We start from the raw sequence: 27052 nt of genomic DNA, 5'->3' as shown, positions 1-27052 counted from the left end.
AGATTCGTCTCCTAAGCGCAAAAAATAGCATTATTATAAAACAGCATTTTTGTGATTATGTATCTTGTACTGATAATCCCTGTTGTGAATTATTTACAGTGTGAGTTTTTATTAATTATTTTCACTGCTTATCATTTTATTGAACTCACATGATAAGTATTCTAATTACATATATCCAATCATTGAATCAAAAGCTGTAAAAAGTCAGTTGTCACTTCTGGAAAACACCTGTCCCAGACATGCTGCAAAAACAAACAGTTTGCATAATGATAACTGATAATGATTGCCCATAGCGTTGTATGTTGACAGGGTGCTGCAGTGAATATTTATGCCACTCTGTCCATCACTTGATTACTGAGTACTGTGGTATTGTGGTATAAAGTTAAATAGCATTTTATTGAGGGGAAATTATTTTGCCTGTTTGTGTGTAAAAACCCTAAAGGGGTGTGAAGTCTAATGACTGTGTTTTATCTACCATACCCCATATTTAACATTTAGGGAACGGTTTACTTGCTGAAAAGCATTTATAACAAAATGCAAATGTCCTCTGTTTGTGTGGTGAATTATTCAAATTATCCCAGCTTTTACACAAGGGCTGAAAAGGGAGCAGATTATGAAGTGGAATATCTTTAAATGCATATTGAAGCAGTGAGGGTAGAGCAGTGAATGGCAATTTGAACAACTGGAGAGGAACACAAAATGTGTATGCAGTGTTGGTCAGAAAATGAGTTGACAATACCTTTCAGTCTAGGAAGGTACAGTACATTATGATCTGCACCAAGCTGGCACCAAGCTATTAATGCAGTGTGTGCTATGTATCGCAACCTTCGTTCAGTCTGCCAGGAATTATTTTGCAGTGATGCCCCGTTCTCTTATAATGTTTTCACATCTCTCATTAAAGTGCGCACCAAAGACAGTTGTGAGACATAAAATATTGATTTAAAATGAGAAGCTTTCAGCAAAAACCTGCATTCATGTGCTGCATTGTAGCCCATAGTTACAGGTCTTTCAAGTGCTAAATGATTTCATTTCTTATAGAACTGTTCACTTTTCACTTTTCATATCTTTTTAGATAATTTTTTTCAATTCTCAGTTATGCCAGTTTAAAACTGCACGGTGATGTTTAAATTAAAATCTGTTTTTTGGGGCAAAAAATTAGTGGTATGTTGACTCCTGACAGAATAAAGATCAGACACAATAATGACACAATAAAGATCAGATACTGATTTGAGGAAACACATGACTCCTCCTCAGTACTGTCATCTGAAGGCACATCACGATGCTTTGCATCTGATTCGGCTAGCAGCAGCCTCATCGTGTTGCCACACTGTCATTATTGAGGCTAATGATACTGAATCAGTAAAATCATTTTCAGCTCAGGGGGCCAGTGGCTTTGTGTGTTCTTTGCTTCCACAGTGCAGTCCAAAGCACATAACAGCCTCTGTGTTTGCGTGTCTGATGAAAACTGCGGGTAATGCAGGCTTAAATGCAGTGTGAGTCTCAGAGATACGCCGAAGGTACAGCATAGTTTTTTGTGTTTTTGAAGTGATGCGAATGAAAGGGAAGGAAGAAGAGAGTGAATTAAAGAAAGGGAGAGTGCTAAGGTCAGTGCTGGTGTAGGCTCTGTGCCCAAGAGGAAGTACAGTAGGCCGGAGTGATCTGTGCTCATGTCACTATGCATCTTTCAGATGTGCCTCCCAGAGTTGAAGCTTGTGAGCTCTTTAACATGGCTGTGCGTTTTTCCTTTCATCTTTGAGCATGAGATTTTTCTCTTTGTTAAATTCAGTTTTTTCACTTCATTTTGACAGCTGGAGATCTTAGTGGTTTTTAACATCCCCAGAAGAATACAGCCAGAGCTTATCCACCCAACAAAACTTTCCACGATTATCCACACTACAGAAGAGCAGTGTGAAATTCAGATCAGCTTCATTTGCATGCAGTCCTCTGTTTCCGTGAAAGACAGCCTTGAGCTTGAATCGAGTCAGTCAGTCTGCATCCGTGGACAAGGATGCTGGACGTGACCCTCAAGAACAAGGAAACCCATCACAGTGAACGTCATTTTAAGGTACAGAGGGATTGCAGCATCTTCAGTGGGCCACCTCACCACAGACTGAGCTGTTCTGTAATGTGACACTGGGCCCGTATGACATGACTGGTTAAAATCGTGAAGCCTGACTGAGGGGGCCTGCACCTCCTCCAAGAAATGATTAAATGACTTCAGTCAGGCCTGAATTAATGGTGCACACAAAATGGCTTACGATTATGTTAAGTACTCTTGCTCAGGGAATGGAAGAATATCTGGGAGATTGGAAAAGCAGTGCAGGTGGGGAGTCAATCCCTAAAGCTCCTGCTTTTCACAGTCCAGTTATCAGCTCTTCTCTCAAGCAACCAAACCTAGGAAAGGTCTTGAGGGAATGACTTGCTTAGGCGCAGCAAATAAACTGCTGCAAAGTAATGCTGAGGGGAGTGAGTTCGAATATGTATCACTTTTCATTTAGACTGCCATTTTTCTGCTTTTGAGCTCAATATAAACTGCTGTGGAAGTGAACATTTGTGCTTTAGAGGGTTTTTTTTTTTTTCTTTTGTCAGGGTTTGTGTCAGCTCCAAAACACTTCTGCTGTGTTGCAATCAGTATCTTTTTCTGCAGTGGTCATGTAAATAAGAGCTGACTCACCTCCCACCCTTGTATAAATCTACTAGTAAACTCGCCTCAGCCGAGACTGTCAGTAGGATTCCTCACATCTCTGGAGGTTCACTTTTGGTTGTAAAGTTGACAGTGAGTCACAGCCTCAGTAAATAGCTTCGGGCAGCGTTGTATAAGCGGATGGCATTTAAATCCCACCACCGTGTTGTGTGAAGTTGTGATGTATCTTTATCAAAGGCAGAGATAAGGCGCTGCTTTAAAAAAGTCCGTCCCACCACTTCTGTTTCCGTTTACTGCACCTTGAAGTCACTTGGTGTAACAGTTGGCGGAATTCATAAAGACAGATATGGGAGGAGAATAGCACAAATTTACAGATGAAACTTGCAACATTGTGATCAGCATACAACTGTATTGTTTCTTTAGCGTATTATTTGCTGTGAAATTACAACTAACCAATTGATTACTGCAGTATTATTTTACATAAATGGCATTAGTGTTTAACTACAGGAACATTTTTGTTCTTGTCAGGGAATGTTTTAAAAAAGATGAAACTGAGCATTGTTTTTCTAGTTTTGTTTTGTATTGGTTTTTTGTTGGATTTTGTTTTTTTTGTTGTTGTTGTCTTTTTTTAACACAATTGCAAAAGCACACATCGCTCACGCTTGGGTGACAAAGGCTGTGGGTGTGAGATTTGGGGCATCGTGAGTGTGGGTGAATGCTGGGACATTTTCCTGCATTCAGTGGGCTCTTCATCAGGGAGCCAGTTTTCCACAGCCTGCACTCCCCCTTGAAATATGAATCACAAATAGACCATGGTAGTTGAACAGAATACACACACACAGCACTACACTTTGGCCACTCTGGTGTAAATACTAAGACTCATCCTCAGCACAGATTTCAGGCCACAGCAGTCACTTAGGTACCATCTTACATGCACACAGAACTTTCACCATCTGTTTGCTCTGGGCATGTAGAGGGAAATTGGTGGAATGGTTCATTTATTGATGTAGGCTTGTGTTTCACTGTACGCACTATGGGTTTGTTTGTGTCAGTTTATAAGAAAGAGAGTGAGATGAGGGGAGTATTTTTCTTATGTGTCTATAAGCATGTCTGCATGTGAGAGTCACGCTTGTGCTATGGTGAAGGAGAGCATGAAGACAGCTGTTCTTTCTTTGCCTCACTGATAGAGTTTAATTAGAGTCAGTATGTGTGTGAGTGTGTGTGTGTGTGCCTGAATTTATGTGAGTACCACTAATTTCTCTCTGTATGTTATTTTCTTAAATGCTCTAAAAATAACTTCGATTCATTAATGCTGTCATACGCTGCAATGAGGAGGGCATCTCCCTCAGTATCTGCGTTGTAGTCAGCTGTGAGCGGGAATCTTTGTGTTTCTGTTTTCTTTTGGGATTACACATGATTGTTGGGCTTGATCCTTAAAGTTGGGCATCTGCTCAATTATGTGTTCAAGCTGCCACACTAGACTGCTATTCTGCCTACAGTCTGGCTTCAACTAATGATTAGTTTAATTGTCGATAGATCCGTCGATTGTTTTCACAGTACACCATTGAGTCTGTGTTTAAAAGTGGTGCAAACACTCATCACAAATTCCCAGAGCCCAAAGTGACATCTTAACATTACTTCTTTTGTCCAAACAACAGTCCTAAAACCCAAAGACTCTTCATTTTCTATCATAAATGACAAATAAAAGCATTTAACAAGCTATAATAATCCTTACATTTAACAAACTATAACCAGCAAATGTTTGCTTGAAAAATAACCAAAAGGATTGATGAATTATCAAAATAGTTGGCAATTAATTTTACTTTCGATCAGCTAATTTATTAATCAACTAGTTGCAGCTCAACCACATAGCAGGGAGATGTAACATTTATAAATGAGCACTGAACCAACAGACTTGTTTTGACATTTAAAGTTGCGTTTGGCTTTTCTTTCTGCATGACAAGCATTTGAACTGTATGTTATGTAATGTGTAAGGCAGTGACTGATGACAAATTGTAGCACGAATACAAGTGAGGCTGTGCTGTCGCAGGAGGCCAGAGCTTTGGCTTCCTTAATAAGCACTAAAGCACAGGCCAGCGGGGAAAAATCCCATCTTCCCCACAGCACCGTGCTTAGTCATGTGTATTATGAATATTTAACCTCAACATTTTTTTAATTAGACAGATGGCACCGGTTTGGGGGCGGCACAGTGGTGCAGTGGTTAGCACTGTCGCCTCATAGCAAGAGGGTTCCAGGTTCGAATCCCAGTCTGGGCCCTTCTATGTGGAGTTTGCATGTTCTCCCTGTGTCTGCGTGGGTTTTCTCCGGGTACTCCGGCTTCCTCCCACAATACCAAAAACATGCACATTAGGTTAATTGGCTACTCTACATTGCCCCTAGGTGTGAGTGTGAGAGTGTGTGGTTGTTTGTCTTTGTGTGTTGGCCCTGTGATTGACTGGTGACCAGTCCAGGGTGAACCCTGCCTCTCGCCCGTAGTCAGCTGGGATAGGCTCCAGCTCCCCCGCGACCCTGACGGATAAGCGGTATAGAAAATGGATGGATGGCACCGGTTTGCTCTAAATTCATACAGTTCCCCCGATTTCCTTTCTATTAGCACAATGTTCTCTGACTTTATAAGGTAGTTAGTACAGTTTAAGCCTTTTACAAAAATAACTCTAATTAGCTTATTTGTGATTTGAGCTGCAGTAAATAATTATTTTCATCAACAATGCGTCTTTTGATTGTTTCCTAATTTAATTGTTCGAAGTCCATCACATTTCCCCTAAGCCCACCTCTGATCATCAAATGCCTTATTCAAAACCAAAAGAATCGCAGAAGACTAACAAAACCAGATAAAACAAAATATTCATTACATTACATTACATTTAATCAGACAGTTACTTTTTTTTCCATCAAACTTAGGATTTTTAAATGCATTTAATCTGTTGACATTGTCAGTGAATATACTCTATTGGTGGCCTTTGGCTGCAATTTTCGCTTCAAAAGCATGTCAGCTGCACAGCTGAGTGTGACATTATAGTATAAGACTTGGAATACCCCACAGGTTTTAATAAGTTTCTCCCTCGTTCCTCTCCAGCATGTCTGTGGGCACTGGCAGATTTATCCACAGACAAGGGCCTCTGAAAACGTCTGGGTTGGGAGGAAAACAAATTCAGCCTTAGGAAAACACTCAGAGCCGACAATCTGTTTATGTTTATGCTCAAGTAAAATAAATAAATGAATGAAAAATACAAAACTGCTATTGACAGCTGTCTTTAATTGTGTCATTTCCAGGGTTCTAGGGTATATATTAAAAGTTGGTATATGTTGTGTTCTCAGGCTGTTGTCACATATGGCTCTGCAAGCGAATTTACCAGTATACAGTGTATGAGTAAGCATGTGTTTATTTGATGTTGAACACATCTTGTGAGTAGAAATGAGAGGATGGTCCTTCACAATAAGAAGTCAACAACATCAAAACAAGAAATAAAACCAGTATAGCTGTTAAACATTGAAACCTTTCTAAGCTACCCTTTGTAACTTTGTGTAGCCTGGAAGTTACCACCTTCCAGGCCTTCTCAAAATTTACAAAAATCTACCTGCTAGCACCTCTAAAAGGAAACCAGCAGAGACCCCAGGAACTCACTGCACCAACCAAGACATACTTAAAGTACATAACTTCATAAAAAGCTTGGCATTTTCACATTTTTGTTTGTGTATTGATTAAAGAAAGTGAATATATCATATTAATTAGGTAGCTTTAGAGACTAGCTTGTCATCCTGCTTCCAGTCTTTATGCTGAGCTAAGCTAATTTTTTCCTGGCTCTAGCATTCTACCTCTATCGATTTTCTCATTTAACTCTTGGCAAGAAAATGGATTAGTGTGTTTCCTAAAATGTCCAACTATTCTTCTGAAACAACAAAGGTATCCATTCACCTTTAGTCACAACTCTCCCCCGCAAATTCATCTTGCGGTTTATCTGAAACAAGAGTCTAGTCTTTTTGTTTGGAGTTACAAAAAAGGTCATCCAGCTGGCAGCAAGTGAACACAGTCTCATGATAGAACGCTGTAAGATAAGCACAATGAAGTGCATGAATGTACGTGTTTCATACTAATGAGGTGAGGATAATTGGACAAATATACTGTAAGCTTTTTAGAGTTTAGCTGATACAGAAAGAGATGGCGGAGACATTGTAATTCTTCCTTTAATCACTGTTGATGTGTGTAGGCATCTTTACAAGGTGGCTCACCCCACTCCTCCTCTTTTCTTATTACTTAGTGAGGACATTTTAAATCCACTGTCTACGTTCTCCATTGTCACTCCCTCCATTTCTCCCCTGCATCGTGTGGAATGGATGTTATATAAACCTGAATGGAGGAGTGAGCTACCTGCAGCCAACAACACGACGGAGGCATTTGGCGTGTGTTATTCTGAAGTCTAAGCCACGGGTGTGGTAGTATTAATAGTTCTGCTCAGTGAACATATCTCTCAACAGGTTCCTCTTTACAGCTCTGTGACCTTGTTTCCTCATTCATCACACTGTCCTGTCCTGTCCTGTAATGTCATGTTCTGCCCGGTGACTTTAGACTGACTTTAGGCCCTGTCTCCCACTCAGCTGAAGACTTAATGCCTCAAGTCTTTCTCGATGCTCTGCCCTCACACCTCAGCAAAGCTAAACTAGTATGGGTATAGAGCTTTTAGTTGGAAAAAATAATGTAGATTAGCTCCCGTGTTATAAAATCCCTCTTAACATTTGAAAACACACAGATTTCAGTTGTTGCCCTGTAGAAATTATGTTACTCACATCCAGAGAATTTGTTGAGAGTTGTTGTTTTTGATGTGACAGCAGGTCCCAACACTTTGGCACCTTATGGTTTTCTGTTTTGCTGAATTAAACTGGCTGGTTTGACACAAGGCAGCATAATTCACCACCGGTTTGTATTGTGTTTCTGGCCTTTCAGGTGGCTTCGTTTTGATAGTTTGACTTGTTGTTCTACTCTTTGGATGTATAGTTGCTCCACGTGTGTCCAACACTTGTCTGTCCACAGTGTTGGATGATATGAACAAATTTCCATTATGGAGTATACTAACTCACACGGTCTTACAGATTTGTTTTCATCACATTGTTTTATAGTCTTCTACTACAAGACCACAATTGGAATATGTGAGTGTTTTTGCTCTGCGTTTTTATTCTCATTGAGTGTATATCCTGCTCAACATCACAAGACAACCTTGGATGTAATGTCACACATTTTAAAGTTATTGTGTTGTTTTGAGGTACTTTTAAAATTGTATTGACTGATCTGAAGGAGTTACTACAGTGGTTGTTTAAAGGTTATTGACTGGCTCAATGAGGGACTGTGTTAAGGAAATATTACATTTAAGACCTTAATAGATAGTAAATGTCTGCATCGAATAGAATTTGTAGACAATAGTGTTTTGACAAGATGAATCACAGTGTTAGCAGTAGACAAGAACACAGAGGTCGAATGTTTCAGCAACCATTAGGCTTGGCATTCACTCAACAGTGTCCCCTAGTAATGACGATGGCTGTATTCATTCACTCATTTCTATCCTTGCACACTTTATGTTACTGTTACACTTCTTTCCCCTTTCTATGCCATATTTTTCTTCTAGAGCGAACGATCCTCCAGTAATCAACAATCCAGCTACCAACAATCCATTAAACAACAATCGAATTTTCAGTAGTGGGGGCAACTCCACTGTTTTCTACAGGTCACCTTCCATCAATGGCTGCCAAGGTCAAAACTCAGACTGTTGGATTCATTATGCCAAAGTGTAATGCAACCTGTGTGTAAACAAACCCCAAATAGATAGAATACACCAGCATGCCAAAATGTCAACCTTGTCTTGTCTGAGAAACCTCAGAGAACAGTTACCTAGTATTTTCCTCTTCCTGTAACGTGTCCTGTCCACTGAATCTCATCTGGCTTTGGTGTTGCTGTCCTGTACTGTACTTGTCTCCTTCATTATTGAGGAGGTAGTGAGAAAGATGACTTTTGTGTTGTGGTTCATGTCTGCTGAGGCTCAGCGGGAACCTGACCCCTGCCTGCTTACTGACCGTGGCAGAGGGTCACTGTAGCAACACACAATGCAGTATTCAAGGCCGGTCTAGTAAAATATTGAACATAACAATGTGCTGACAAAGGGACATCCTTACAACGAGAACAATGGCAAGGACAGAGCTGTGTATTCTGATACCCTTGTTACTTATTTTTAGGTTTAGGGAAGTGCTTAAATGCACTGGTACTGTGTGTGCAGTATTCATGGTTAAAGCATGCTTATGCAACACTTACACAGTAAGCTTCCCTTTGTGATTATCCTTACATATGCCGATGAAAATGGTGCAACTCCAGAAGCCTGTATATACAGTTGGTCCCAGTTTATCTAATTAAGACGGGTTTACTATGCATCTCATTCAGTGAACATGCTTGTGCACCGTGTATTAACATATTAAGCAACACAGAACCATTTAATCACATTAGGTGTTTAAATCTGGAATAATGCAAACAGATTTCAGTAGCACTGTAGTCTGCGTTTAGAGACAAACTCTTGCAAAGAAGCATGAAAAATATGGTTTGCACTACAATAAACAAATGTCTGTCTCCATCATTAAAAACATACTCCACCAACAGTTTTGGTCAGTAAGCTGCTTTTGTTTTGTTTCGGTTATCTCTGCTCATGACACAGAGCAGCAGCAGCAGCCCCCCGAGGGGGTGTTTTACTCATGCAATTAAGAAGCAGTTAATTGTAGATCAGCTCCAGCAGCTTGCCAGAGGGGACTTGCGTTAACCTTGTCACCACAGTGCACCGTGAGGGCACGTGGTCCCACTAGATTCTCTTATCACTCTCTCTTCTCCTTCCTGACTGACTGTGTTTGCTTATAAGTCACTGGTCTCGTATACATGATGTCATCAGGCTCTGGGATTCAAACTGTAACACGATTATAAACCTCACTGACCAAATAAGATCTTTTTAATGAGGCTCTCTGTTTGTTAAAAATGCTTTACTTGCAAAATACACAAACTGGATATGATTTAGTTATTCTTCAATATTGCTTGATGGCACTGAAACCTCTGTTGGCTCACAAAGTAGTCAATTTTCAACTATGAAATATGTAAAGTTAGAAAACAAAGAATGGAAATGAATGGAGAGACTCTGCGAGCATCCATGGTGGCTCAATGAAGTAAAAGAGTGGAACTAATGATGCTGGAACAGGATTAACTCTTTCAAAATAGAAAGGACTGTACATGGAGACACGTATAAAAAAAAATTTAAATTAAAGCATTTTAAAAGCTGTTTTTATGTCACTGCAACACAAATGTAGCCCACTTAGCCTACTTAGAGGGAATGTGAAACTCTTGAGATTTCCATATTTATTTTAAACGGTTTAGTCAGTGTTTTTGGACTTGGTGTTCAGACCACATTGAAAGGAGTGTTTTGTTAGTCACTGCAGCAATTCAGCAATCTTATCATGGCTTCACAAAACACCCACCCACACACACACACACACACACACAGTCCCACACACACATGCAGTCACAGGCACAGTCATATAACACGCACATCTGCACACACACACTCACACTCACTGCACACCTATCCTCTGTCTCTCTCTACTCCTTTTCACTGTATTTCTATACAGGCAGGCTTATAAAAATAAATTAGATATCCTCCCACGTGCTCACTTTGACTCCTGCACACATTACATCATCTCTCATGCCACATTTCTTTTATCTCTTCACACTGCCAGCATATCTCTTGAAGGAGCTTGACCAGAAGTAGCGCACCTCTTTTTTATGTTTAATCATTTCTGTGATCAGTGATAACTGAAGAAACAGAACTTTATTGTGACCAGATCAGTTATTTCAGTGCTCATAACAAAGCAGTTATAATGTTGCCTATAAATCAGGAATCACAGATGTCTTAGAAATGTTTAAAAGCTTGCACAAAACAACCAAAGACTCAACCAAAGCTGTGATTGTCAGCAGAGGGGGCTGTCTGGGCTGCGATAGGCTCAGAGACGCCAGCTTTAGGAGCAGTTGTTGTGAGTAGTCGAGCTTCCGCGTTGCTGTGGGGGATTGTAGTCAGATGGCGGCTGAGGGATCCTGGTGTGCTGCAGAAAATTTCAGTGGATGTCATGGTGGGCCAGCTTAAGAACCATTTCCTCTCTTTGACTTTCCTCTGATATTTCACGGCACGCACACACACACTCTCTCTCTCTTTCATTGTCAGCTCACGTGTTACTGTCGTTCCTTACACATCCTATCTACATGAGTCAGTGCTGCAATAGATGCAGCCTGGCATCAAATCCATACAAAGCCATGTTCTTCTCAGCTTCCATGACTCTAAGCTTCCACTGCAGTAGGAACCTTCAGGAAAGACTTTTCTCACATTGCAGGCTAATGATAGGGTTGTTTACTAAGTAAAAAAAAAAAAGTCCTCCCCTAATGGTCATAGCCACCTCCAGAGTGCAAAATGTCACAAATCACTGCCACCTCAGTGCTGCATTAATGTTAATGTGATTCTCTCTGTTTTGACAGAAACCTTGGGAAGTCAGGCCTGCGGGTGTCCTGCCTTGGATTAGGTGAGAGTCACACAGAGAAGCTTTCTGCATCCAGAGCATTTATAAACAGATTTGTTAGGGGAACTTATAACCCCATGGTGCTTTACCTTGAGTGTTTTAAAGTATGAAAATACAAGTTCCAGCACAGAGGTTATAACATGACTCACATATATTATCCAAGCTCAGTGCCTTTTCTTGGCTAGATCTTTCTTGTGCACTATATGCAGTGTCCCTGCTGAACATGTAGTATCACTTGCTCATTTGTGTGCACATGTGTGTTTATGTACTCATACCCTGACCCCATCTACCCTGCCTCTGTAGGAACATGGGTGACGTTCGGCGGACAGATAACGGATGAGGTGAGAGCAGATGGATTCTGTCATCTTCCATCAGTCAAAGCTGGGGAATGGAACCCCTCCATATGATCTGGCATATCCTGGGTTGCTCAAGAAGCCTATTTTTATTTATGGTGAAAACAAACTGCCAGAACGAGTCAAGCAGCCACAGAATAAACACGTTGAAGGATGACAAAGCCTTCTTTAGTATTGTGAAGAAAGTTTAATAACTGAAAAGTGCTAAGACCTCACATCAGTGGTCTCTCACCCCATCCAATCACCCTCTGTTCCTTGCCCCCCTGTTCTCTCAACAGATGGCAGAGCAGCTGATGACTCTGGCCTATGAAAACGGCATCAATCTCTTTGACACAGCGGAGGTCTATGCTGCTGGAAAGTGAGTATATTATGTGCCACAGGTCACTTAGCAGCGAGCAATCACACCAAATATTACCAAGTTCACATGTGATTGATTATGAAAGGACCAGGTAGAGAGAGTTACAGTTGTCTTACAACCAAATGTTCAGGGTTAAAGAGAGTGTAAATGCCACACTGCCACATATAGACTCATGGCAATGACAGTCCCTGACACTTAAATGGTCATTTTACCCAAATCACAAATTTCACATATCACATTTTAAACCACTGTGGTTGTGTAGCCATGTAAAGAGTTTCAGCAACTTGGCTGTTGTTGTGTCTTCCCAGAAATAAGGTCCTACAAACATCCACAAATATCACTGTCAGCTGTGTGCATTGAGACTATTTTGTTGACAGAAAGTAGTTCCAGTAACATATTAGAGGACGTAACACATTAATGTCCCTGATTTAAGACCTGACATCATGGTTGTACTTTGATCAATACCTTGTCATTATTGCAGCGAGGGTTCATGAGGGATATTCATAGTCTTGAGTCTAAATTTACAGGACAGCCAACTGTGATATTTTTAACCTCAGAAAGCAGCCTTGTATTGCCTTATGTGCTTTATGTAGTGACGGTTTAACTTCTATCATGGATTAATCTGACTTTGTAGTAACTTGGGTGCTTTGAAATAATCTAAGGGATTATCCTTTGCAAACAGTATCTCTGATTAACCGCTCCTTTTTTAAATCCTCCCAAGAATATTCTAGTGTTGCCATTGTGTTTGGGGAGATGTGTCACAGAAGAACATGAAAGAAAAACCAAAAAGACAAGAAACATGCAGTTGGTCTCAGTGATCTAATGCCTCAGCAGCTGTGGTCTGCTAAACGCCATCACCGCACGCTTCATTCTTCAGGGAAGCTTTCAACAATCTGCTGTTTTAGCCTTGTTGTTTTAGGATGTGGCCAGAAAAAACTTGATCTTTGACCAACTGTACAACCTCTGACTTCGATCATCGTGTTACAGTGAAAGTAAGCACAGTCTGACAGAAAGGACAAATCTGTGAGGCACGTGCAAATGTTTGTGACAGCATGTCACACAGCTCAGTCCGTGTCGCACAGGTGTTAATCCTGACAGCTTAGAGGAGCTTATATTACAGACATACACAGGAGTGGAACAAATCACAAACTTTGCACATCAGAAAAAAGAAAAAAAAAAGTCTTTCATGTGAAATCCTTGGTTCTGGCTTACTGCAATTCCATCATCAGTCAGAGTCAGAGAATGTGAAGTTGTGGAGCTGGTTGTGCAGTCCTGCTGCTGTAACGTTGATTGCTGTTTTACGAGCGTGGACAGATAAACACAGTTTGTAAGCTCTGCTCACGCTCGTCGCTTCTTTCACGCGTAGCACTTGGCAGTTGTTGGCTGTTTGTGTGGCATGTTTGTCCTGGCTTAGCCCTACAGAACAGAGAAACAATCACAAAACAAACAGTCAACACATGCAGATCTGTAGATACTGACAGTAATTCTTAACTAGTGTATCCATACCAATCTGCAGGTTTCTGGTTTTCAGAAATGTATATATATAAATGTGTGTAATTGCACAAAATAAACATGCTCTGCTCATCCCATGTAGCCACTGTTATCAACAAACACATATGGCATCAAAGCATTTAAAAGTATGCAGATAACTGGCAGAAAAGAATTTCCCTCTTCATTTTCTTACAGGCCTACGCATTTTGCTTTTGATGCACGATATTGTGTGAAACCAGTAACAAATTGGACGCATAATTACAGAGAAATCTGAAAGTAATAAAATATTATAAATCCATGAATAATCAGCTTTATGTCATAGCAATATACTCTGAACTGGAATACATACCTAATTAATGGATGGATGAACAAAGTTAACCTGCTCACGGCACGCTGTGTCTTATGTTTGGGCTCTCATATTACTCACATTTCAAAAGGGCAACACATAGAGTGTTGTGTGGGTGTTTTCCAGCCACACGCACTTACTGTTATGTACACAAAGACACACATTATTGCTCTCAGGGGAGGCGCTTGAGTGCTCATTGTTGAAGAAGGTATGGGTCCAGCTGGCAGGGTCTGAGACTGCCAGCAGTAGTGCAGCACCTGCATACACATGAGAAAGAGGGGAAATATGTGGAGTGGGGGTTAGTAATATTTTTACTTAAAAAGTAATGTAAATTTAATAGAATGAGTTAATAAGGTCAATTTTATCAGTGACCACTAACCAGACTAAGACTGCAACTAATTATTAATTTTGTTATTGATCTGCAGATAATATTCTCAATAAACTATGTAGTCTTTGAAAATGTCAGAAACTAGTAAGAACTCACCCAAATGAATCCAAAACATAATGATTTTTTCTTTAACATTAAGGAGCACCCAAATACATTTGGTGTGAAACTGTTACAGGGACGTGTCTCATTATTTATCAAAGAGAGACAGAGATAGGACTAGAGAGATATCTTACTGACAGGTTTCTGCCCAGCCCTAATGAGCCCCATGTTGTTGTAATGTCACTCATTAGCACCCCTGTGGCTGCTAATGAGTGACACAGTGGCGTCTCCACAGCACAGCTGGGCCCGAGTCCCGCTGACTCTGACCTGGCAGCTAATTCACACTCACCAGTCCTTAACAGACGCTCTCTTTCCAATGAAAGCTCTCTTATGCATTATACAGTATGTGAGTAAAGTTAGACTGCTTTCTTTAATTTAGAGCTCAGAATCATTCCTCAGACAGTCGGATGGAAGCGCTCTTATCATTTATTAGACATCTCTTTATTTCATAGTGCCTTTTTTGCTTCGCAGGGCAGAGGTGGTGCTTGGAAACATCATAAAGAAGAAAGGATGGAGGTATGAGACACATTCATATTGAGTTCAGTGTGTTTTAATTTCCGTCCCAGGCGACCTCAATAACATTGTGTCATCTCCTTCCTTGCACATATTGGAAGGCTGTGTGTTGCGAACCGGAACAGTAAGGTGGGGAGATGAATGATTCATGCAGTCAAACACACCCCTACTCTTGTGTCCCTACACAAAGATACTGAATAAAGGATGAACCTTTAGTGCCTTGTCTTCTACTTTGTTGGCCCTGGATTGGCATTTGTATAGCTTTGTCAGGTCATACGCCTACAACACTCATTCACTGGTGCTGGCTGAGTCCTGGCACAGTCACACCTATTGTGGAATGTGGGCGTGTGTGACATTGAAAGAATGATGTAGAAATGCAAGATTACCCAAATAATGTGCAGAAGCTTTTTGTCCAGGCTCTCAATACATAAGGTTTACAATACATATAAGGCGTGTAGTCCATTAGATTTAACCAACTCCGACAGATCTTTTTGCTATTATTTTTGGTTTTTGGCAGGTGTAGTAACAGATGTGCTTTTCATTTTTCATTTTTCAGGCGCTCAAGTCTGGTGATAACAACAAAGATCTTCTGGGGTGGAAAGTAAGTTTCTGGTTGCATCTTTTAACTAATCTTGCGTTTCTCACATGAGAAACGATCCTCCAATATAATTTCTCTCGACTTGTGTGATGCTCCCGGTAATGGGATCATATGTCACCCGGGCTGATCTGTTGTCAGGTACTTTCAATAAAGCGGAAACATTTATTAGCTCATATTTCACAAAGGATATATGATATTGTATTACTGTGCAGGGGCAGGTCCCATCAAATTTCAAATTACTTTTGATAGAGTTTTATATTTTGTTTTTGTTTTTTCGTAGAGCGGAGACTGAAAGAGGTTTATCCCGAAAACACATTATAGAAGGTAAGTAGCAGCACTGCAGATTATTGGATTAAATGTTGAAACTGCAACAACAGATACTTCCTAATTAGTTGCTTTGGCTTAAGGGAATCAAAGCTGCATTTTTAATAATTGACACACTCTTGGGGTTTTTGGAGTTGCCAAGAAAATTTATAGACACAAAAACCCAATTAAAATAAGCAGTATAAGCAGCATGAGAATCCTCTGCAGTAATTATTTAGCAGTATGTATGGATTGGGTTTTAATAAAAAAAAATAATAATATAACATATGTTACCTAGTAACTGTGATGTTTGTTTATAGGTTTAAAGGCTTCTCTAGAAAGACTGCAGTTAGACTATGTGGATGTGGTTTTTGCAAACAGACCGGACCCTAATACACCAATGGAAGGTAATTCTTCTGTTGTCTTCATTCTTCTGTTGTCATTTGAATTATCACTTGTTTCGTTTCTTAACCCTCTCGCACTCTTAACCATGTTTTCCTTATGTTTTGCCATATTGCACATAAAAAAAACGCACATCTCTTCTGTCTCTATGACTACTGCAGTGTGAAGACAATCCTCTTGTAACTGAAATATCTATTTTTAAAATGCTGCATGTTGTCCTGGTGCTCCCACCTCCACAGTCAGAATGAGGATAGATACTGATGCTGGAGACCTTTAAATGGCAGAGTGTGAACTGTGTGTGGGCTCAGTTGGTTTCAGTATGCATCTGCTCCTGTGTCAGAGTTCACTTTTGGGTTAGAGTTCGGCCAGAGGTCACCTTTATGCCTTAAGTTTGATGCTTCACTGGCTGCAGCTCCTTCTAATTTAGTGTCTTTTTAGTCAGAAGTATCTGGTGTGATCTGATGTGGAAGACGAGGCAACTCATGTGCCCATCTGCCCTTTAGAGATTGCACATGGACAGCTTTGAGTCTAGAGTCTTTAAACCTACAGTAGTTGGACCATCTGGTATGTTTTATTCTGGCAGTAGCTGAAGGGCAGTAACACAGGGCAAAGAAGAGCCGAGCCGCTGTTCTGTCAGTTTACAGAACCAAGCATCCACTAGATGATAGGAAGACCAGTTTGGTTCTCCAAGAGATATTTCAGAAACGGCACATCAGCAACATGAGTGGATGGATGGAGAATTATTAAGGGTCGACACACTGCTGTTTTCTTTTGCTCTGGGGCTCCTGATTTCATCCGGGGCCACCCTATCATTCTCTAGCATGCGTGATATTTCGGTCGGAGGTCGAATGAAACTCATCGTCACTAAAGACGGAAATTAAAGTCGGGTAATGTGAGATTATGTCTGCCGTCACACAGGTTCATATATGGCTGTAAAATGAAATTCCTTATCTGATGGCTTTGAATAAAATACAGTGATTTTTTTTTTTGACAGAATAACATGAGATTAATCTGTGTAACATTCAGCCAAGCCTGGTCAGCACATTAATGGAAAAAATACCTAATCCCTGATGTACTTTTCATGTTATAGAAGCATATATATATAGAACATATATTTTTTTAACCCTCTGTGCTTAAAAGACTGTAGTCTAGTTTGTTAACCTCGCGATGATGCTTTGTCTTTGATTTAAGAATTGAGCTGGTGCAAATATGCCTGTCATCTCTTATTTACTTCACTGGGCTCTTTGTTATGTTCCCTGTCGCGTGTTGCACATCAAAAAGGGGAGATTCTTGTGGATTTTTGCATGAATGTCATTCAAGTGTGCCTTGTTATGAATACATGTCACCCTCATCAGTATGAATCACTCACCATTCTGATTAACATAATCAGCTTTTCCACTTCTCTCCTGAATGGCCCGTTCCATTTGGATTGCAAATGGTAACAGATCCATATTTTATAATAATAAAGAACAAGCAGCTCAGATACACATACAGTACAGTAGACTTTTTGGATCTTGTGTTTTCTTGTGTTCAATGCAAAACAGCAGAGAAAATACCGTTCTGCAAACTCAACGGGGTGACTTCAGCATTTATGATGGTTTTTTTTGTTTGTTTGTTTGTTTTACATTTTTATGCAGAAACGGTCCGAGCAATGACCCATGTGATAAATCAGGGCATGGCCATGTACTGGGGAACATCCCGCTGGAGCCCAATGGAGATCATGGTGAGACTCTCCAAAATATTTATTTACAATGTAGCCAAAGGAGCTTTTTTCAGCTCAAAGATGTGGATTTATTTCTCACGTTTCTGCCTTCTCTTCCTTGTGATCTTTATACAATATATGCAACATTGTACTGTATATGAGCCTAACAGCCTCTTGTTTGTTCCCGTGTTTTCCTTCAGGAAGCATACTCTGTGGCGCGACAGTTCAACCAGATACCTCCCATCTGTGAGCAGGCTGAGTACCACATGTTCCAGAGGGAGAAGGTGGAGGTGCAGCTGCCTGAGCTCTTCCATAAGATAGGTCAGCAGGGATTGATTTGCTGCTTCGCATGGAGAATTGGTTGTGGTCTTCTTTACAGTACAGTAGGGCTGCAGAATTTAGGTGACTGCAGCAGACTTTTTTCAACAGAACATTATATTACTAAAATCTCTTCTTGTGAAAGCATGTGATTTAAGCAAAATGAATGGCTTAAAATTGATGTACAACTACATGAGCTCATCCAGCCAAGTCTTAGGTTGGTTGTCACTCTTTTAATTACACAATCAGCAGTCTGACCTGATTTGGCATCTAACGAGTGTGAACGAGTGTGTTGTTGTCACAGTCATTTTTTTCTTTCAAAGACAAAATAAGGACTTTAACATTGATCACATGTTTTTGTTGTCAGGGGTGGGGGCCATGACGTGGTCGCCACTGGCCTGTGGGATCATCTCAGGGAAATATGACGGCAGGGTGCCTCCCTACTCTCGGGCCTCTCTGAAGGTAGACAAACCTTGCTTGCTTCTGTTTCCTGTCTTTATCCCACTCTGATCATCGGTTCCAGTGTCAGTGTTCCATGATTTCCTACCAGTTGTTTGTTTGTTTGTTTGCTTATCGTGTGTTTGTGTCTTTCAGGTTCTGTATCTCGGTGCACACCTCATATATCTGTGTGTTTTCAGTGCCATGTTGATGCCATGCACTGTGTACCTCTTCCCAAGCAGCAGTGTTTGCCTCTGTTTGCCAGCTGGTGTCTGCTTTAGCAAAAATTGACCGCACTAATATGAGCTCACAAAGTATATAAGCACAAAAATGCATACACATGGAACAATAGCAGCGCTGCATGTTTACATTTTCATTGACATTTTTTATTTTGAAATCATGAATCAGAGTCAGAATTCCTTTATTTATCCCCGAGAATATCAGACGGTAGATGAATCATAAAGCAATTCAGTGTTATTCCAAGCAACTCGTATGTTACCTAGAATTGTTTTTGAAAGACTTTTCTCTCCCTGCAAGTATAAGGGAACTACACAGCCATAATAACTGAACATTAATGAGGAGATGCAGTTTTAATGATTCGATTCAGTGAGCACTCAGAAACCCAATAGCAATACAAGCAATATTTAATTTTGAGCAACCCCAGTTTCCACATTATGTCAAGTGATGTTATTAAAACAAGATTTTGATATCCAGATTTTAAACAAAAGACCACTTGAAGCTCACACCTGACTTGATGCAGTGATGTGTCTGTGCAGTGGAGTGGCATGTTGTGTTTCTGTGGATTGTGTGTCAGTGACCGTCGATTAGCCCTCTCCTGGTTCATGAAACTAGCTCCATGTTGGTGTTGTGCAGTACTTTAAACGAAGTGTGTGGAATGTGCTGCTTCCTGTTTGGTTCAGTGTTGCCTGTGGGTGTTTGTGGTGTTTTGGCTCTTACTGGTTTCTAACTTGTTACTAATGGCATAACGGTGTAAGTCCTGATCCTTGGCACTATTCAAAGATTACTGTTTTGACTCAGCTGAGCACAAACAGATATCCTTTCAACAGGTGCAGTCATAGTCGTTGCTCTTCTTCCTCCAATGTTTGTAACTTTGCAATAATAACTATTTTCAGTAAGCGTTGCTGTAGCTGTGTTTCCCTGGCTGAGGTGTTGACAGCAGGAGACAGAGTCACTTGTTTAAAAGCAGGCCCTGGTGACACAGGAGCTGTGTGAGCAGGGCTGTGTTTTTGAGCAGGTGTGCTGTGTTTTCGACAGGGGTACCAGTGGTTGAAGGACAAGATCTTGAGCGAGGAGGGCCGGCGTCAGCAGGCGAAGTTGAAAGAGCTGCAGGCAATCGCGGAGCGGCTGGGCTGCACTCTGCCCCAACTCGCCATCGGTACGCAGATACACTCTGCCGCTCTCTCTCTTTCTGTCTGTCTGTCCGTCCCTCTGCCTCGGACGGGCCGGGGTCAGCGATGCTCTCGCAGCTGTATGGTCTGACTGTTGGTGTGTTGTGTTGTCACGTACATGTCTGTGCTTTAACGACTGTAGTCTGTTGGAAAACGGGGGGGGCAATAATGTGAAGAGTAGAAGGAAAATGAGTAAACAGGAAGGAAATTGAGAATAAGAAAGGTAGATAGTGTGTATTAAAGGGACATAAACTCATCTAAAACCTGTAACATTGTGTTTCAGGGACCAGTAAGAATCGCTTAAATAGCCTATGCAGTATCTGAACACATTAAGACAGTGATGTAAATATGAACACAAAGAATGCAAACATGTTTATGGTGTATCTTTGTATATGCACTTCTGTGGTTTTCTCTGGTCTTCACATGTATTTGACAGTTTCCAGTGTCAGCATTAAAATAGCATCCCAGATATAAATCCAGCGAGTGGACGATATCGATTCACTGCCAGGCTGGAAAGTGGGAATGTGTAAACCCCAAAGACGTACAGTCCTGCGAGGGCTGTCAAAGCGTCGGACATTAGGCATGCAGCGAGTAAATCTGGGACTCCCTCTCCTATCTCGGCACAGATCGCAGCAGATTTTTCATCCTCACAGTAATGCAGTGTCATAGATTAGTTTTCACGGCCCATTAGTGGGAACTCTCATCTCTCCCAATTACCATAAATCCTTCCAACGTTCCTGAAGGCAGCACAGGAGATTAATGTCCACTATGTAGTCCTCTCCATCACTGCGAAACTCAGCTATTGACTAAAAACTATAAAATGATGACAGACTCCTTCCTGCCTTTGGGTTGATACTGAAGCCTGGTGCTCGTGGAGCAGGCAGTAAATTCAGCAATCCAATGCTGCTTGTGAGAGGAGGAATAGTGTTAATAAATGTTGTGGTCTACATTAGTTTCAGTCCAGTGGAGGTCTTCCAGCTGCTGTCATTTTTGGCCATATTCCCATGTTGGTGGAAGATTGGTGTAGAAATATAATTCCTCTGTTTTTACAAAATAATTCTCCACCCCTTTATGCTGTAATCTTCTTACAAGAGTGTTTTTCGTATTTGCGAAAGCACGCAGTTGTACTGTGTACTTCAGCCCATCATTATAAGTACCAGATGAGTTTTTGTTTCAGTTTGCTCAGAGATCACAAAAATAAATAAGAAATAAATTTATCCAAATACTGGGCTCTTCTACTAATATTCTATTTTATACTTCTGATCCACTACATTTTTGCTGCTCTACATTTATTTCACAAAAAGATGAACCTGACCCAGATTGGTAGTGTCGCAGAAACTGATCTTGTTGTCGTTTTAAATTTTATTCCGTCCTGTCTGCTGCTTAGAAATGATTCCCATGATGTATATATATATTTTACATTTAGGAAACAGGCAGGACTTTTACATTTAGGAAACAGGCAGGACTAGTATCAGATCAGTACTCAGGATCAGCGGCACACCCTGTGCTGAGGTACTGCAATCAGTTTTGGCAGAAACAAAAAGCTGCTTGGGTGCTGCATAGCTTTTAAAATTCTAATATAAAATACATGGTTACAAATTAAACTATTCAAAGCTTTACATTAAAGTTGCATGTAGAAATATTTAATGAGCTTCCTCTCTACCATCTATAACATTAAGATACTGCCGCTTACATGTTATAATAATAATAATAATAAAATAATATGCTGTAAGTAGACATTCTGCTGCACACTGGAGTACTGAGTACTTTTATATTTGATACATCAAGTACTTCTTGCTGATAATACCTTTGCATTCAGAATCTCACTTAACAGTAGGAGCTTGTAGTGGAGTATATCTGTGAAGCAATGTAAAGGATGTGGTAGAGTGGTGGTGTGATGTGAGTCCGTGGTCAGATAGAATAGAATCAAGACTTCCATGTTTTAGCAGGATGTTTTAGTAGTAAAGCGATCTCATTTGTCCTGTACCATAAAATCAATCAATCTGCTGTTTGTTTGTGAAGTGTTGTTGTGGAAATGTTGTGCAGTAGATCAGGATGATGGTGTGTGAGAGTGTGTGTATGTCCATAGTGGTGATGGTGATGGTGGGTGTCATTGGTGTTTACTGGTCTCCTGCAGCGTGGTGCCTAAGGAACGAGGGGGTGAGCTCTGTCCTTTTAGGAGCGTCCAACACCGACCAGCTGATGGAGAACATAGGAGCAATACAGGTGAGGCCACAGAGAGTGTGTGTGTGTGTCGTTCTGCAGAGTAAACCAGTGGTTTCATTTGTGAAAAATGTGACCTGACCTGTTTCGTCAGGCCCCGTATTCGTGCCTTACCGTCTGCCATAGCAGCCTCCTCTCCTGGGTACAGCTCGGCCTCTTGGGCAGTTTGCTGCTGCACGGTTGGGTGCTTTACTGTACCGAGTTAATAAGGTCAACAGAGTATCATTTGCCAGGGGGACTGGAGACAGGCTTACGGCCACTTCTTCCTCTCCTGATAAGATGCACTCTTTTAATGGGGTTTTCAGTCCGGTGGGGGTTTACATCCTCTCCTCACATTATGTCTTGCCTGCAGGAAAGAGCATTCCTGCTCTTCTCTGTCCTGATGCTTTGTGTATCTTCCTGTGTGTGTCTGAGTACACACATTAGTACACTAGATGTGTGCACACTATGTGTCTCCGCTCCCTCAGTACATTTGATATTTGGATTTTGAAATGTTATGCTCACATTTCCCCAGGGCTCCCACAGTTTACTTTATAATGAGAATTTTACATCACAGACAGAGAAACAGAGACACAGTTCCTCCTCTGAGCAGGAAAAAGTCCACATAGGAGTCCTTTCTTTTCCATTTAGTGTTTATTCAATGTCTACACTGCGAGAAGGGAAAATATAAAACACATGAGCGTTTATATTTTTTACCTTTTTAAATTAAATAATGGCAAAATAAAACTATTTGTCTATTTCATACTATTGTGTGGATTCCTGTAATAGGAAATGGAGTATTTTTACATTGTGTAAAGCATTTGAATACTACTTCTTTCTCTGTGTAAAGTGTAATAATTTAGGAGAATAATAATTAACAAACCAGCTAAATTGGGGTTAAAGAAAGTACAAAAACAAATTCATTTCAGCTTTATTTGATCTTGAACCAAAGAAGTTTCAGTGTGTTAAACAAGGGCCGAAACCACTGACTGTAAACATCAGCACATGTTCACCGTCTGTGTCTCTCTCCTGCCACAGGTTCTTCCAAAGTTGTCGTCGTCCATCACACACGAGGTGGACAGCATCCTGGGCAACAAGCCGTACAGTAAAAAGGACTACCGCTCCTAACGGCCACCCGCCAGGGCTGCACCCGGCCTGCAGCCACAGCGCCCCACCTTTGCCTGATCCTCTGTTTGCTTGAGCTTTTACTGAGTGAGACCCTGGCGCATGAGTCTGGCCACACCAAGGCCACCCAGGGCACCTCATTTAGAGTCACAGGGATAAGATAAGAAAAGGGGGAAAAAATACAGTCACCTCCACGGGAAAGGAAGGGATTGACAAAGAAAAGACATAACTGGAAAAGAGGTTAGGGATATGCGCTCATATTTAAATCAGTTATACATTCAATTCAGCTGAACGTATTTTAAAACCGTAGACAAAAAAAAAATGTCTTTTTGAAAAAAAATAAGCACACGCTTGCTTGGCAGCCAGATTTTCTTTTTGGGATTTCTTTTATATTCTTTTTTTTTTTTTTTTCTTAAACTGAATGCAACTAAAAGGAAGATTAAGTTCATACATTATGAATATACAACAATTACTCTGTTGCACATGTACCATAGCCATGCATTTGTTCCTTGGATGTTCTGTTTATGAACATGTGTGTACTGTACCGAGTCTGTCAAGATTTCTCTGAAGAGCTGTGTTTGTGGTGTCGACATTATCACTGTACGAGCCTTCTCGCGGGCTTTAACAGTCAGCACTTTAGTACTGTCAGCATAGGTGTTGGAGGGTAGTTTTGGGGGGAGAGGATGGGTGTTTCAGTAGTCTTATCTCACAGCCAATGCACTATAGAATCATATCACCTCCTGATAACTCCCTCTCTCCATCCTCAGTCTGTGTCTTCATTGGCAGTATGTTTGTCCAGCCTGATGCTCCGACACTCCTGCTGTCTGAGCAGGAAGGGGGTGGGGAGGGCACTGCTGAGACACTCCTGACACACTCCTCTATCCTGACCAGTGAATTGCCCGTGACAATGAATCAGGAGCTGATGTGTCAGGGCAACTTGTCTGCCACCGAAGAGATTAGCTAATTATTCAACCCTAATCGTAGGAGCTGCAGTGGGTCTAAATGAAATGCAGAGTTGTACTTCACTGTGTTACCCAACCTCTGTTTTCAGCCTGGGGATTTACTGTACAGGAAGTGGTCATATCAGTGCTGGCTCCACACCTCCTGAGAACTTCTCCTTGATCAGATTTTGTTCAAGTGTTTTGCCTTATTTACAGTTGCATCAGACTGTGCTGTGGGCTTTTAGAGCAGCTCAACAGCTGCCCCCTTTAGCCAACGGGCTTCGTGCCCAGTGTGTACAGGATCGCTGACTGGTGGAAACGGCATTTGTTTTTGCAAGGAAGAGGTGGTGACATGTCCAGTTAATCAGTGAGTGGTCGCAGCTCAGGGAACAGAGCAGGTGGTTTTACATGGTCAGAAGGTTGTATTTACTCGTCTGTCTTTCTTTCATGTGTGGACACTGGGTAGGGCCAGTGACATTTTTAGTGTGGCTTGAGCCAAAGATATCCTTCATCATCTCTCTCTGATGACACGGTTTCGCTCTCACTTCCTGCAAGACTATAGAACTCATCTTGACGCATGTGCGGTCCAGCTTGCAATCTATCTATTGTATGGACTTTACTCCATATATATCTTTACTTGACAATGCTGTTATACTAGTTAACAAATACGTCCTTCATATACAGAATGCATAGTACAGCTACTTGCTTTAGGATTGGTAAGGTTTGTTTCAGGTACGTTCGACCTGAGACGCGTCAGAAGTATTATTGCAGATTATTAAAAATTGATGCCACCCTATATCATTCTTTCTCCTTTGGGTGCTCTCTGACTGTGATTAAAGCACAAGTGGATAGCATGTGATACATCCTCAAAGCATGGACCCTCTTCACCCAGCCCACAGTACCTACAGGGCAAGTAAGGCGTTGCTACTCTGCTTACTAACACATGTAGATAAAAAATATTTACTAACAGTTGATAAACTATTGATTCTTAGCATAAAATACAAGTACAGATTAAGAACACTGTTATTGATGTGAATGAGATGCAGGTGCTTCAGTGGAGAGGATGATCAAAGTGAAAGTAACTGTGAGGTTTACAATCTGCTTTGTTACTACTCCCAGGTGATTTTTTTTTTTTTTTTACAACAAAATTATTTACAAAATTAATTATTTAATGCCTCTGCTGTTGATCCTGTTTGGGTGTCTGTGTGTGTGTGTGTGTGTGTATGGGGGGAATCCCTTTCCTGTTGTATAAATCAAATCCTGTATACGTTTGATTTGCTGTGTCTGAGTGAAAAACAATGTTTTCTCAGATGAAGAGAAAAAAAAAGATAAGCAAAGAACACTTAGTTTATTTAGTCTTTGGAGTTCCTGTGTCTTAATATTTTCATCTACAGGGAGTGGGGAGGAAGTTTAAGACTTAGAGGGAAAGTCTGCATATTTGCTTTCTTGCTGAGAGTTAAAATGAGAAAGATTGATATCACACTCATATCTGTCTGCTAAATGCAAAGTTAATGTTACCACCAGCAGCTGGATACTTTAGCTTATCTTAAAGACTAGAAATGGTTTGACAGGTGGTCCGGCTCTGAGAGACAAAATCCACCTACCAGCTCACTATTAAACAAGCCCCATCTAATCTGTGCATCTTTTTGTAAAGCCTGTCTCCCCCATCTTTGCTAAGGTATTCCTAATTGCGCAGCACCGCTTGTTTCTCGCTCCTTGCTGTGGACATGTCGATGCTCACAAGCTAACAAGTACATCACTTTGTAATTAAGCAACCTAAAACATTCTGCAGTAGCTTGTGTGAATCAGCACTTTGTAATCTGTGAAGCAAGGTGTGTACAAAATAGGGATCCCTACAAAAATGATCTTCCCCTTCACAGCAGGTGAAGACAACACTTCCTGTCCCACTTTCCTGACTGTGTAGCCTCCAAATGACGCCTTACAAAAACATGTCTAAGCCTCACGTTACCCCACCTGCAGAGGGCAGCAGTGCAGAAAAGCTTATGCTAAGCTAAATTATCTGGAAGCTGTCGATAGCTTCATTTTTAGTGCAGAGACATGACAGTGGTATCAATCTACTTGTTTAACGCTCTTCAAGACAATAAGTATTTCCCAAAATGTCAAATTTGTCCTTTAAATGGTATCGCTGTGCATTTTGTTTCACCGTCAGTGTTATTTCACACCGTGCTGACCCGCCTAACAAAGATCCTGTGGTGTTTTGAGGTTTCTGCACATTGTAGAAATAACTCTTAATGTTTCAAAGTTGAAGTGTAAGTACCTTGTGCCCTCGCCTGTGTCTGAGAAATTCATGCTTTAAGTGGTCCTAGTTTCATCATATTTGCTGTTCTAACATTGTAATGACTAGTTCAGAAATGAAACCAGAGCCACAGATGGAGAGAGCTTATTTTACAGAAGGTTCTAGGTTATACAGAGAATATATTTTTATGTTTTAGCCTTTAATGAAGTAGAGAGAAATTTAAGAACTGTTTTTATTTTTCTCATCATGCTGCATTTTTCCTATCAGTATTGTATCAACTGTAAGACTGACAAGAAAAAGCATTTTTTGTGTTGTGTATGCATTATGGAATGCTGTGAAGTGAATGCAACGGTGGACTGAATTCACTCTGAAGATGACATAGTGAGAGCCTGGTGTCTCCTGTACATAGTTTGACCTTTGTATATATTTCTGGTTGTGATCACCTCTGCCTTTTCTCTTTTCTTTTTTAATTTTCTTTTGCAGGCGATGCTATCTGCACTGTGCTTGAATCTCAATTTAGACAGGATGTACAGCTTCGATCTTCAATGAAAATGAAAT

The 27052-nt window shown here is 40.8% G+C and overlaps 1 protein-coding gene across 4 annotated transcripts in view; it reads left to right on the top strand.

The window, feature by feature from the left end:
- The window catches only part of kcnab2a (potassium voltage-gated channel subfamily A regulatory beta subunit 2a), a 77526-nt gene extending 51822 nt beyond the window's left edge, over window positions 1-25704 (top strand). For all 4 annotated transcript variants that reach the window (XM_046383335.1, XM_046383333.1, XM_046383334.1 and 1 more), the window contains 13 exons: window positions 11211-11254; window positions 11555-11592; window positions 11883-11962; window positions 14758-14802; window positions 15356-15400; window positions 15678-15721; window positions 16021-16107; window positions 17740-17825; window positions 18005-18125; window positions 18490-18584; window positions 19836-19956; window positions 22107-22195; window positions 23210-25704. In XM_046383335.1, the coding sequence (XP_046239291.1) occupies window positions 11211-11254; window positions 11555-11592; window positions 11883-11962; window positions 14758-14802; window positions 15356-15400; window positions 15678-15721; window positions 16021-16107; window positions 17740-17825; window positions 18005-18125; window positions 18490-18584; window positions 19836-19956; window positions 22107-22195; window positions 23210-23299 (985 nt within the window). In that variant the 3' untranslated portion in view covers window positions 23300-25704. The remainder of the gene's footprint in view (window positions 1-11210; window positions 11255-11554; window positions 11593-11882; window positions 11963-14757; window positions 14803-15355; window positions 15401-15677; window positions 15722-16020; window positions 16108-17739; window positions 17826-18004; window positions 18126-18489; window positions 18585-19835; window positions 19957-22106; window positions 22196-23209) is intronic.
- Window positions 25705-27052: the final 1348 nt, after the last annotated feature.

Source organism: Scatophagus argus, chromosome 3 (assembly GCF_020382885.2).
Source record: "Scatophagus argus isolate fScaArg1 chromosome 3, fScaArg1.pri, whole genome shotgun sequence".
NCBI classification, from domain to species: domain Eukaryota; kingdom Metazoa; phylum Chordata; class Actinopteri; family Scatophagidae; genus Scatophagus; species Scatophagus argus.
Note: the sequence above shows the minus strand (reverse complement) of the source record. Positions and strands in the feature narration are given on the sequence as shown.